The 13,824-nt window shown below is 37.5% G+C and overlaps 1 protein-coding gene across 1 annotated transcript in view; it reads left to right on the top strand.

Moving 5' to 3' along the window:
- CDH9 (cadherin 9) overlaps positions 1–7,722 on the top strand; it is a 145,265-nt gene extending 137,543 nt beyond the window's left edge. The window contains exons 10-12 of the mRNA XM_088130755.1: positions 2,945–3,062; positions 3,159–3,410; positions 7,018–7,722. Of these exons, the coding sequence (XP_087986881.1) occupies positions 2,945–3,062; positions 3,159–3,410; positions 7,018–7,508 (861 nt within the window). The 3' untranslated portion in view covers positions 7,509–7,722. The remainder of the gene's footprint in view (positions 1–2,944; positions 3,063–3,158; positions 3,411–7,017) is intronic.
- The last annotated feature ends 6,102 nt before the right edge of the window (positions 7,723–13,824 follow it).

The raw sequence follows: 13,824 nt of genomic DNA, 5'->3' as shown, positions 1-13,824 counted from the left end.
CTGATACTCTTGGTATAGAAGTTAAGACACTCTCCCATTGTCTAGGCAATATAGAAACCTCTAATTCTTTATTCCATTCATCCCTTAGCATCTGCATATCAATATTGTTTATTGATAACAAATATCTATACAAACTAATAGTAGGTTTTTTAGTTTAAAGGATTTAACAAGTTGTTCTACTATCTCAGGTGTCTCAGAAGCTGAAATGCTGCTGGTCCAAACAATGTTATTAACAAATGTTATAATTGTAAATATTACCATTGGGTTACATGTGGTAGATATTTATCTCTTAAGACAGAGTATGTTAAAAATTCATCTTCATCCTCAATCAGTTGGTCCAAAGTCAATATCCCTGCTCCCATTCAATTTTTCCATATCACCATCTTTTTCCCAATTTTTAAAGTTGGGTTTCCCCATAAAGTCAGTTTGGCATGGGAAAAAGGGTCAAATCCCTTTTTATTAGACATTACGTTCCATAGCTTTCTAACTGATGAAATTGTTTCCAGAGATATTAGAGTTTTAGTGTATTTTGATCCTAATACTGCCCATCTGTCCAAAGGTGTTATATATGTATATTCCAAAGTTGTCCAAATTGGAAAATTAACACCACTTGTTGGCTTCCACTATTTAATACTTGACAATAGTAAGCATGATGATACAGCTCCAGATTTGGAAGACCAAATCCTCCCTCATTAATTGATAATTGCATTTTCTGTAAAGATATTTTTAGAATTGAAGAACCACATAGAAAATTTCTAAACAAAGAATTTATTTTCTGAAAATATTTTTCTTTTTCTTGTTTTTTAGAGTTACTATTGTCACAAGTGCTATAATTTCACAGTGGTTAAAGCTAATGCCTTCTCAATAGTAGGTTGCTGGTTCAAAACCTGGTATAATTTATTTTTAATACTATTTTTCTTTCTCTGAGCTTCCTACCTTTACCTGCTAAGTAACTGCATAGATGGCAATATTCCCAGTGGTACACCAGTCACCAAGGAGCTGGAGGGTGAATCCCTTTTAAAAAGGAGGAAGGGTAAAAATAGTAATTAAAAATTTTCTGCTGGATTTTGAATCAGCAGCCTTCTATTTAAAAGACAAGTGTAGTAACCATTATGTTATTACAGAATTGGTAAAGGCAGATTTAAAAGGTAAGAGAGAACACAGTAGGCACTGAGTCAGTTGAAGTGGCATTCTTTTCTCTACAGAGTAGTCAATGAACTGCTGACGTGTTATCTGAAATGGACTTGAGGCAATATAAAATGGAAAAGTGTACTTTAGAAATAGAACAGAAAAGCAAGTCCTGGAGTCATTTTGACAGGGAGTAAGGTATTCACAGAAGGCAATGTCATCTGATTCTGGCCTCCAGAAATAGTTGCCTGCCCATTCTGCCAGTGGGGCGGGGTGGAAAAGGAGTCCCAAGAGTCCTTTTCCTCTAGAATAAGTGAGACAGTTGATGTTCTGATCTAGACATGGACAAAGCAATGGACTGGAGCAGAGCCAGGAATCTGAGATACAATGTAGACAAGATATATTTTTTGTGAATGTTTCTTCAATCCATCATTATCACTAGTAGCTTTGTGGTTCTGATGGACTTCTGATTAACTTAGCCTAATATACCAACTAGGTGATTACTTGCCAGAAATATCTTTGCCACAGTTCAACACACTCTGTTAACGCCCCTTTTGATTTATTTTAACATGTTAAGTATGGGACTGCCTTTGAAAATAGTCTGACAATTTTAAGTTAGGGGGTGTTTTTTGGAGGAGGGGTTGTTTTTTAAAGTTGGAAAAACTAGGCTATTAACTGGAACTAGCTGAGTTGACTGCACTATGCCAGGAGTTTGGCAACAGCACTAGCCATCAGTTTGTCTTGGTATGAAAGTTGGTGCAATTTTTTTTTTTTTTTTTGCTTCTTTTTAATCTCAGACATAACTGGGTTGGAACCAGGCTTCCAGTTCATCTTCCCCCCGGTTTATCTTAGTGTATTAGGTCATTGCTCTGCCTCTGTTTAAAGTTTCTGCTAGTTCTTGTACACCTTTTGTGGAATGCCTTCCTGAGAAAGACTTACCTCCTATGTGAGTCTTCTGGGCACTGGGTAATGATGATTCTTTTTTTCTCCCACTCTTTCAATACCCTTGGATGGGTATTCTTAAGTTCTGTATTTCTTTCTTTCTTTCTTCTTTCTTTTTTTTTTCCTGCAGTGTGGCTAGTTTTAAATTTGGTTTGATTATTATGTGTTGCTGTTGGTTTTCAGCTCCTGTTGCTAATGTTTTTCTTTTCTACAGCCTTGCTGTCATTGTTTTATGATTTTGCATTATGGATGTTTCATTCACCTGTACACCACCCATCCAGATAGCCTTGGTTATTATATATGAGAAGTGCAATAATTAAGAAAAGGGGGGAAAAGGCTTTTTTAAAAAAGAAACTTATCTATCATGAACATCATGCATAGTGTAAAATATTCTGGGCAATATGCTATAATTCACACATAGGATACCAGCTAAATATGTTAGGTCTCCTTGATGCCCTTCTTGAACTGTGAATATGGCTCATGATATACCAAAACTTCCCTGTGATTACACATTTTTGGAACATTGGTAATGGTAAGAAAGCTGTTTTTTAGGGACATTTGTTATCCTTATTTTTTTTTAAAAAAAAATCTCATTAGCTTCCAGAAACCCACAAAAGTTATTTGGCACTTTGCTTGAAAGCTGTTATGTTTGAGCAACAGATGGATAGCCACAAGGAACAGTCCCTCACTGTGGTTGGAAATTGTGCTAGAGCTCCCTTCTATGTAAATCTGTTTAAACTCAGAAGAACCATAGTAGAAGTTCGTCCATGTGGTTCTTTCTAAACCATTACAGGTATTTATCTGAATAGGTTATGCTACAAAGCAAAAGATGTAACTTCTGTTTTTCTGACAATGTATAATTATTTCCTGGCAGCTCATACAAACTGTTAGTGCTGTGGATAAAGATGAACCACCTCGTGGACACAAATTTTTTTTTGAATTGGTGCCAGAATACACAGTCCATCCAAACTTCTCTATTGTAGATAACAAAGGTAGGCTTTAACTGTTGGTTCTCAATGTTACATTTTGATTCCTTTGCTGAAAGGTTTTCAATATAATTTTACATTTCTTCGGTTCTTCTGATGCAGATAACACAGCAGGAGTTGTAACTAGACGGAATGGATACAGCCGCAGTAAAATGAGCACCTATGTCCTGCCAGTAATAATATTTGACAATGACTACCCCATACAGAGTAGCACTGGCACACTGAGCATCAGAGTGTGTGCCTGTGACAGCAGGGGAAACATGCAGTCTTGTAACGCTGAAGCTTTGCTCCTTCCAGCAGGCCTGAGCACAGGCGCACTCATTGCTATCCTGCTCTGCATTATTATTCTGCTGAGTAAGTGGACCATTTGCCCTTTCCTTCTTTGTACTTGGAAATTATTTAAAAGAGACCACATTTTCAGAAGAACACATTTTCTCCTTAATCCAGGCCTTCACAAATGGTAAGTTCTCAAGCTCTTAGGTACTGGAGAACTCTCTCAGTTTTGGAAAGCCAAGGATGCAGCAAGATCCAGAGGTTTACTGAGATGCTGGTGGACGATCATGTATCACCAATGGACTGTGTTTAGTTTGTTGGCTTAGTTCTGATATCTGATACTAAAGATGGCATAATTAGAGATGGCTGATGTTAATTTGTAGCAGGAATAATGGTGGGTGGTCAGTGATGACTGGTCTTATTTTCTGTTGCCATTTGGCTTGGCTTAATTAAAAATGTAGAGGCCAAGAAATATGATGTTGATGTGCAGGAATTATAACCTAGGCAAAAGGAGCGGAAGCATTTTTAAGTACAGAATGAGATAAAGTTTAGACGCCTCCCTAATTCACTGAAGTATAAGGAGGAGGAGGTACAGCACAATCAGAGTTGCAAGATTTAGTTATTACAGTCAATCTCAATAAAAGTCGTTTTAGCCTTCCTATGGAATTGATTTCCTGGTCTAGTCTACCTAGTGGGACTGACAAAAAGTTAAATCAGTCAATCACAGAATTGCTAGAGATCAAAGTTAGTATTTTCTATCTATCTATCTATCTATCTATCTATCTATCTATCTATCTATCTATCTATCTATCTACCTACCTACCTACCTTCCTACCTACCTATCTACCTATCTACCTATCTACCTATCTACCTATCTACCTATCTACCTATTTTAAATTTATAGCCTGCCATTTCTCCAGGAGCTCAAGGCAGTTATGTCGGGATCTCCTTTCATCTCATAAGGACAGTTTTACCTGGTTGCACCAAAATCAGCTGTTTATCAGATGAATTATACCGCTGGGAGGATGGTGATAATATTAACATTGCTAATTCTATTATTTTATTATGACTATTACTTATTATATTATGTAATGTTATTAATATAATAATTATTAATATATAAATATATCACTATATTTAATATAGTATATTTAACAATAATCCACTGAATTATTGTACCTGAGAATTTGCCTTTGATAACTGTGGGTAGAGAATGGAATGCACCCAGGAGCTTTACTCCCTGACCTCCATGAATTCAACAAACACAATTCTCTGTGCAATCAGAGACTTTGATTTATTAAGGTCTCAGATGACACCAAGATTTATTCTCACACTCAAGTGAATGCAAGTATACTTCTTTTTCAGATCACTCAGGTGATTGCATGTAGAAGAGCTGCACATATAGCCTTATCCTCTATTTAATTTAAATCTCTTACATATTCAGGCAAAATCTTGAAGAGAGATTTCATTCCCAAGATTTCCTATGCCAAATTTAGAACAAGAAAATGTATCAGGTATTAGAAAAGTATTGAATCGATGATGTAAAAAAAATTTTTTTTTTTTTGATAAAGCAGCTCAGCTCTAAATCTGGACTTTCAAATATAAGTTTTGTGTTTTCATATTTTGAAATTCTGTTTTACCCTTATCTATTTTTATTCATCTGCTGATTGTTTTATAATTTGTTAATTCTGGGGTTGGGGGGCAGTTTTTGTAATATGTTATGAAAGGCCAAATGATTCTTTGGTTTGCTGAAATTTAAAGTTCATTTTCTGTAAATGTAAAATTTTAATTGGAAAAATTAAAAGGCGGGCTCAACACCCCCCCCCCCCCACACACACAAACCAGAGAGAGAATAGATTCAAAACAGTTTGAACAGTTTCAGTCCTAGTGTTGTGATAATGTTGATTGTGTTGTTTGTAGGCTGGAAAGACAAAGCAACAACCAATCCCCAAAAAGGTATTTTTAAGTAACTGTTGAAAGGGTTTCAACACACGCTGTCAGATTACATTTATGGAGGTAATTCAAAAGTTCATAAGGAATCCAAATCCTAATGAGAGAGCATGTTCTCTAAAGTTCAAGCTGTTAAAACCTGCTCTTTAAATAAAGTGCCAATCTTCAGGTGTGACACTTGATGTATTGCTCCTTACCACAACGATGAAGAGTACTAGAGGGAGCTGATTGTGCAGGCTGAAGAGCCGCTGTGAGTCCTCTCTATACGTAAGACAAAAAAGAATCCAGCTATTGTTCCAACAAGCACTGTAAGGCTTCTTCTTCTCCCCCCCCCCCCCCCCGAAATCAGTGCTGCATTCAAACATTCTGCACAGAATAGACCAGACCAGATAAGCCACCTGCATATATTAGTCAATTTATTTCTGCAACATTTTAAATGATTCTCAGTACAATGAAAGCCTTCTTTGGACATTTGGTATCCATGGATACAACATATATAAAAGGGCTTTCAAGAACATAGGATTTAGTGCTATTGTCTAAATCTCTAGATACACAAAGATGCCATCATGTTCACAGATGACCTCCAGTGTCTCCAGGACACTTCTGTTGCCCCAATGGAAAGATTATGAGGGGAATTGCTAGATAGATTGGGGAGAAGAAGGAAAAGAAGAAGATCCAGACAAGGAGTGTGAATGACAGGATGGAAAAGGGGGGTGGGGGGACCTATTTTAGGATTTTTCTATTTAATTCATAAAAGAATTAATAAAAACGTGTGCCATTTTTCAACATTTCCATTTTTAAAGTATTTTATATCCTATTAAAAAGTTGATATATTGATATATGGGGAAAATTGGAAACACGTTTCAAGGGAGTTAAACCCCAAATAAAACAAATATTACAGAAAGTGGAGAAAATCTATTTTTTGTAGACGAGATAGTACAGGCAGCATATAACAGTTTACAACATATTGAATGGAAAAATGAATATACTGGATCCATTTTGGGATGGATTGTTTTCTTAATGTTATTTTAAAGCTGAAATTTCAATAAAGATGGTCCTTATTATTCATGGGGGTTCAAGGTAATGAGACCTTGATTTTTTTTTCTTAAAATTTTGGTCCATTATTTTGTACATTCATATAATATATAGAAAGTACTCCAAAAAAGTCCTGCAAACAGAATCACATACCAAAAAAATGCAGATACAAAATATTTTACCAAGGATAACTAATTCTGGTCTCTATTTACTAACTGTGTATATGTAAAACTTCAAGTAACAGAACCATGTACAATGTATTGGAAAACTGGAGAAACAATCATGTAATTCTATGTATTTCTTTTGAAGAGAGAGGAATATGGATTGGGGAGGTGTAATTCACCTGATTAAGGTGAGAATATGTCATTTATTTTACAGACAAGGGGAAGAAATTAATTTATCTATTTATAGGTGTGGTGGAGAAAATAATCACTTTTTAAAGGTGCATGCCTGAATCTTATTAATATTATATGCTTATATTGCTTTTCTTTTAATTAATTCAACTTCCTGGCTTGGCCGTACCCCATTTTCTGAATGGTCCTACTTACAGTATGGCAGCCATCTTATGATAGTACTTCTGACATCTCCCCAGAATTTCAAATATCCTTTCAGAGGTTCTTAACTTTGCCAAGATTGTCCCTAAGACCATTCATTTCCTATTTCGTGCTCATCACCCATTTGTATTGTTGCTGTTGTCTTCCAGTTTTGGTTGTGCTGTTTGCTGCAATGAAGCGCCAGAGGAAAAAAGAGCCCTTGATCATTTCAAAAGATGATGTCCGAGACAATATTGTAACCTACAACGATGAAGGAGGTGGGGAGGAAGATACCCAAGCCTTTGATATCGGCACGCTAAGAAACCCTGAAGCCAGAGAAGAAAGCAAAATGAGAAGAGATGTGATGCCAGAAACTATTTTCCAGATTAGGAGGACAGCATCTTTGTGGGAAAACATTGATATCCAAGATTTTATCCATCGAAGACTAAAGGAGAATGATTTGGATCCAACTGCACCCCCTTATGACTCTTTAGCAACATATGCCTATGAAGGGAATGATTCTATAGCAAATTCACTTAGTTCTTTGGAATCACTTACCACAGATGGTGGAAATCAAGATTATGACTATCTGAGTGACTGGGGGCCACGATTTAAAAAGTTAGCAGATATGTATGGTGGAGATGAGAGTGATCAAGACTAACTGTCCTCTTCAACATTTCTGATGCAGCTCCAGCTTTCCAGTGCATGAGCAGGGACCCCTTTCCTTTCCTTTCCTTTCCTTTCCTTTCCTTTCCTTTCCTTTCCTTTCCTTTCCTTTCCTTTCCTTTCCTTTCCTTTCCTTTCCTTTCCTTTCCTCTCCTCTCCTCTCCTCTCCTCTCCTCTCCTCTCCTCTCCCCTCCCCTCCCCTCCCCTCCCCTCCCCTCCTCTCCTCTCCTCTCCTCTCCTCTCCTCTCCTCTCCTCTCCTCTCCTCTCCCCTCCTTGGGGGTGGGGGCAATGGCCTTGTGCATAGATCCCCAGCATATGCACATGGAGTATTCCTTGTAACTATAGAGACTAGATAGGGGGAGAAGTCCTACATGGAAGGAGCACCTCATTGACATTGGAGACTGTTGGATCATGGCCTGAAAATAGCATTTTGTGACTGGGTCCTTGCTGATGAGATCAATGCCTCTGTAACTAGATTAAAGTGGCCTATATTCTCTTACTTGGAAAAAAAAATACAAAAAATAGGTGTATGTCTTAGTAAGATTTTGCTTAATAAGTCAGTGTGAATGAAAATGGCTATTTTTGTTTTTTTAAAGACAAATGTAATATTTTATCCTCTTTACCTAAGAGGTTAGAAAGAGGATAGTCAACATTAATTGGGGGTGGGGTGGGGAAGATATCTTAAAAGGCTTTTTGTGCCTTTCAGGAGGAGTTGGGAACACAACTTTTTTTTAAAAAAAATACCCCTTTGCTTCAACTTTCCCTGCTACTGTACCCTATACCGTACCCTATCTTATAAAATAATCTGACTACTTAAAAAACAAGAATGAATATTACTGCCATATTTATTGAGTTAAAACGTCTGTGTTGATTCATATTTTTCTATCTATCTCTATATATACAAATATAAATATGTATATTTATATTTTTGTATTTTTATTAAATAAATTAGTATTTATAAATAAATTATGTTTCCATTTACTCTGGCCATGCATGGCCTTTAGTCAAGAACATTTAGTATGTTTCAGGTTGGAGAGAAAGTGAGGGTATTTCCATCCAGGCCCTGTTTTTGCCTCTTCAAACCATTTTCAAAGTGAATTGTGATTTTCCTCACAATGGTACTCCTCAAAACACTTGATGATGGAAGTGTGAATTGACAGCCAACCAGGTCTATCTGGTCTCCATCACTGGACTCAGTTCTTTTTAATTGGCTTCTTCTGTGATTTCAAAGCAATGCAGCAGTTTACTATGAAGATGGTTTCAAAGAGGCCCCTCATTGCTCATTTTAAAGGAAGTAGCAACCACAGTTGGGACTGGCAGCTCAGTTGTTAAGCAAAGTAGTTGCTAAGTGAAACTATGATTGCGCTTACAATCTTATTTTAGCTTTCATTTGCTTTATAGACATGTGAAGGTTTTAAATGTGAGGAATGGTTGCAAAGTTACTTTTTCATCACCATTGTAACTGTGAGTGGTTGCTAAATGAGGCAGTCATTAAACGAGGACTACTTGTAGTGAAATGGCCGCACTGGCCCTGCTCTTGAAACAGAGAGGAGAGAAACTACTTTGGCAGCAATTCAATTCAATGCAGCGCAGTGGAGATGAAATTAACTCTGCTGCCAAGTAGAGATGGAGGGGTGTAATCACATGGGCTCAGTGGCAATCCTGGGGTGGCAGTAGTTCTGTAAATGGAAAGGCCTTAGCTATGCTTAGAGAAGATTCCAGACAATATTAAGGTTTTAATTAGTCAAATCTAATTAGTAACTTGTATGGGAGAGAGGGAAACAACCTTCCCCCCCCCCCCATGCATCAATTTAATTATAACCATTACCAGGCTAAGGACTCTTTTAATAGTTTTTTGATGACGGAGGTTCAGATAAGATCCAGCACATTTATTACATTTTGATCTACGCTTCTGATAAGAGTTAAAAACATCATACATGGTTCTCCATCTGCTCCCCACCCTATAATTTTTTCCCCACAACTAGTCCTTTTCTAAAACTCAGAATACCTTTAAAGACTGCATTTATTCTGTTCATTATTTAGTTCCCCAACAACCAGAGTTTTGGGGGTAGATTGCAAAATGGTTTCAATCGTTTTAAAACAACAATAAAACTTTAAAACGCTAACATATATCAATGAAGAACACAGAAAGGATTTCAGAATATGTGTATATGCACATCTGTGTGTGTGTATGTACACACTCAAACACAAATACACATGCACTTCTCAGAACAATGTGGAGTACTATAAAATCAAACCTAAGTATCAAAAGTAAAAAAAAAATGAAAATCCCACCAATAAAAAATGCCTACAAGTCCCTTTTTTCCTTCTCAACCAGTACATTTTTTTTATTTTTTATTTTTTTGTCAATGCTGAATTGCCCTCATAGCCTGCTCATAATAATCCTGCAAGGTAGATTAAATTGAATGATCTTTAGAGTTCTAAGGCTAAGTAATTAGTGTAGCTGAAAATTAGGAGGTATTATTTTCATGAAATTAGTTTGGGTAACAATCTATCTTTGTTCATTTGATCTCCTACATGTGAAAGCTAAAAGTGGAGAAGAACTATGAACACTGTCCCCTCTCCCCCATCTGTGACTCTGCTGTGTCCAATAGTAAGTTTATGGGAGATGTGCAATGGAGTTCTACTCATATTCACTAAACACGAGCAGAACTGGAGCAGCAGGTAATCGCTGTGGCCAGCAAGTCTTTCACAACATCTCATGTGCCAGTTGCAGCCATTTTGGAACAGGAAGCTTTGCTCCTTGTTGGCTGGACCTCTGCAGTTCACTGTACCCGGGCTGCCCTTGGAGACTATTTGGAAGCTTCAGCTGATTCAGCATGGAATGACCCAATTCATTATGGAAATACCAAGGCAAAACAAGAATGAAAAGAGTTTGTTCAGTTTCTCCAAATGTACTTGCTGTTCCCAAAAACAAAAAAGAAGGCCAGGGAGTGGGGGGAGTTGGCCACTAGTCACAGGTGCAGTAAATATAGGTAACAAAGACCATTGTTTTTTATATAATGGACTTACTCCCTTCCCAATTTTGAAGCAACTAGCAAATGTCCACAGTCTGCTGCAATTCAATCTCATATATTTTTAAAGGTGATTAGGCAAGTAAAGATTTGTCATTAATGGGCTTTAAAATGAAAAGGACATTAACAGAGACAAAAGAAGCTCAAAAGTCTAAAAATAAATTAGACGGTCTATTCCTCCTGATACAACATCTTGTTAAGTGATACAAAATTCATAGGTTTCCATGATTTGAGTGAGCTAGTGCTAATGATGGATGCACATGTGCGCACGTGTGTGTGTGTGTATGTGTGTGTACACCAGTTTAAAACCTTAGTCATTCATTGATCGGACCTGACATTCCAGTGTTTCAGGTAAAAAATTTTAAAAAAACTTTCTTTTTTGTTTTTGTGTATACTGATTTAAATTATTGATTATTGTTATTTGATGGGCTAAATATTTGCTTCTGGATGAGCAGTCAATCCTGCATCAGTCACAGATAGGTTGTTTAAAAGTTAGATACTTTTTGTGGATGGCATATACAGTACCTGTTCCTTCTTGTGACCTAGCTCTATTAGTCACAATTATTCTGGCACAACTATATACCAAGGATCAATTCTCTTCTAACTTGGGAGGGACTTCCTTCCTTCCTTCCTTCCTTCCTTCCTTCCTTCCTTCCTTCCTTCCTTCCTTCCTTCCTTCCTTCCTTCCCTTCCCTTCCCTTCCCTTCCCTTCCCTTCCCTTCTCTTCTCTTCTCTTCTCTTCTCTTCTCTTCTCTTCTCTTCTCTCTTGGTTTTGGCCAGTAATAATGTGGTATTACTAGACCAAGTATTTTCAGTCTTTCAGGTGATGGGAAGCATCTGGAGGCAAAATAGCTGCCTTGAGCATTTACAGTGTTTAAAGTACTCATTTCATTCCTTTAAAACCTTCATAATCTTTTCTCCAAGAAATTTAAAAAGACCAATAAACTGGCACCATCCCCTCTGGGGATTTTTGGGGGGCAAAAAAAAAAAAAGGCTATAGGCCATAGGTTGTGCATTCATAATGTAGAACATAGTGTCCTCCAGATCTGTTGGAATACAACTCCCCCAATCCCTTCATTCTTCAGGTTGATAAAACTTGATATCTTGAGGCACCAGATCATTTATCCCTTATATCTAGAAGATACAGACATCTGGAACACCAGATTTCTGAAAAGAGTTATGAAAACATTTCTAAATTAAAAGTAGAGGCACAGATTGTTCTGCTATCTAAAACATCCAGAAGACATCTAGCTGCCTGTCTCTGACGTGAGACTAAGAATTATTCACCCTTATGGGAGTCTGTGCTGTGTGTTTGTGAAGATGTTGCTGTTCTGAGATTGTATCCTAATTAATTGCCAACTCTATAACAGCTACTCATGGAAAGATATCATTGACTACCTCCTGCAACTTTGGGAATAATCCCTGTAATTGCCCAATTGCCATGTATCTCTGCACAAAAGTGTTGGTATCATTCACACCAAGTCCAAAAATGAAGCATAGCTATCCAGCTCTTGCAATGGTGGTAGCCAAGAATAAATGTATAAGTTGACTTCTTTGGAAATGTTTCAAACTTATGGAAGCCTGACTGCCTGCATGTATTTGTATATGTATTAATTTACAGGCATTCCATTTACGAAAGGTAAAACTAATACTAATGTGATTAGATTATTTATTTATTTATGTTTGTTTGTTTGTTTCAAGCATCTATACAGCTGCCCAACTCAAACAATGTGACTCTGAATGGTGTACAACAAAATAAACATTCAACAAAGAAAAAGAGAAGGAAAAAAACCATCATTAAAATAACTCAAGTGTGCAAAATGGCAAACTGACAAAGTAAATTAAAACAACCAATAGAGAATTCAACTCAACTAGACCCAAATGCCTGAGGAAAAAACCCAGGTCTTAATAGCCTTTCTAAAGGCCAGCAGGATCAGGGCCTGTTGTATGTGGGTGGAAGATCATTCCAAAGGGCAGAGGTACCCACTGAGAATGCACAGCTCTTAGGTCCCATGAGGGCAATGAGGAAGAACAGGTTGCTTGAAAAAAAATTGCAGGCACCTGTGCTTCCTTCTTTCCCTCCCTTTTGAGCTTTCCCCCAGCATCAGCACAGCAGAGTTGCCAATAAAACTGCAACCTTAACACAGGTGTGGGTGGTGGTGGTGATGGAGGAAGGAGGGAGGGAGGGGATGCATGTTTTGAAGCTCTGCAGCCACCACCAATCAGAGCAAAACAGCTGAACAAAGGAAGGTGTTTTTCCTTCAGAAGGAGTGGACGGTCCAAAAGAGAGAAAAAAAGTATAGAGGTCCAGCAAGACAAAGCACAATGTAAGAAAGGTGCAAGAACTCTACATGCTGGCCATTAGCTTAAAAAAAAAAAGAAGAAAACTCAGAGAGAGGGGACTTAAGACAGAACAGGCTTAAGAAAGAAAGGTTGATGCATACCAGTAATAGTACAGAGCATAGTATATAGGTAATTGTAATAGAGTAATTGTAATAGAGTAATAGGTAATAATAATATAGTAATTGTCTCAGTAATAGTAATTGTTATAACTATCATAGTAATAGTATAGATATAGCAATAGAACAGAGTATAAGAAGCACGTATATATCACATTTATATGTTTGTTTTTACAAAATAAGATTTCCCCCCAAGCCTTATAGGGATATATAAAGAAACCATCTGGTCCAGGGGCCAGTGCTTTTATGTCTTAATTGAATCTGGGTCAATCTAATTGTGTATGGTTTAAAAAAGAACCCATGACAGACAACATTTTAAAAAAGATGACCTGGAGGATGCCCATTCAAAGGGAAGGTGTGGAATGAGCAGATGTTTGTGGGAGCAGGCCGTCCTGCAAGTACAGTCCTATGCCATGTAGGGCTTTAAAGGTAATAACCAGCACATTGAATTGCATTGGAAACCTTGTGGAGTAGAGCCATATGAGCATAACAAACTATACTTATAACTACCCATGCCACTGCATTCTGGACCTACTGAAGCTTTTGGATGATTTTCAAGGGAAGCCCAGATAATCTCCTTCCTCCAGGTTCCTCTGAAGCTGAAGATTGACTACCAACAACTTTCCCTAAAAAGGGCAGGTTAAAGACTGGATGAAAATTGTCCAGATCAGCTGGATCCAGCATTGGTCTCTTAAGAAGGGGACAGACCACTGCCTCTTTCAGGGCTGGTAGAACCACCGCCTACCTCAGAAAGGCATTTACTACCACATGGACCAATCCACATGGAGGCATGGATCTAATATACAGGTGACCACA

The sequence above is a fragment of the Python bivittatus genome, unplaced genomic scaffold (assembly GCF_059951505.1).
Source record: "Python bivittatus isolate LINGU-HERP-01145 unplaced genomic scaffold, Pbiv_v1 ctg000840_np1212, whole genome shotgun sequence".
Taxonomy (NCBI): Eukaryota; Metazoa; Chordata; class Lepidosauria; order Squamata; family Pythonidae; genus Python; species Python bivittatus.
Note: the sequence above shows the minus strand (reverse complement) of the source record. Positions and strands in the feature narration are given on the sequence as shown.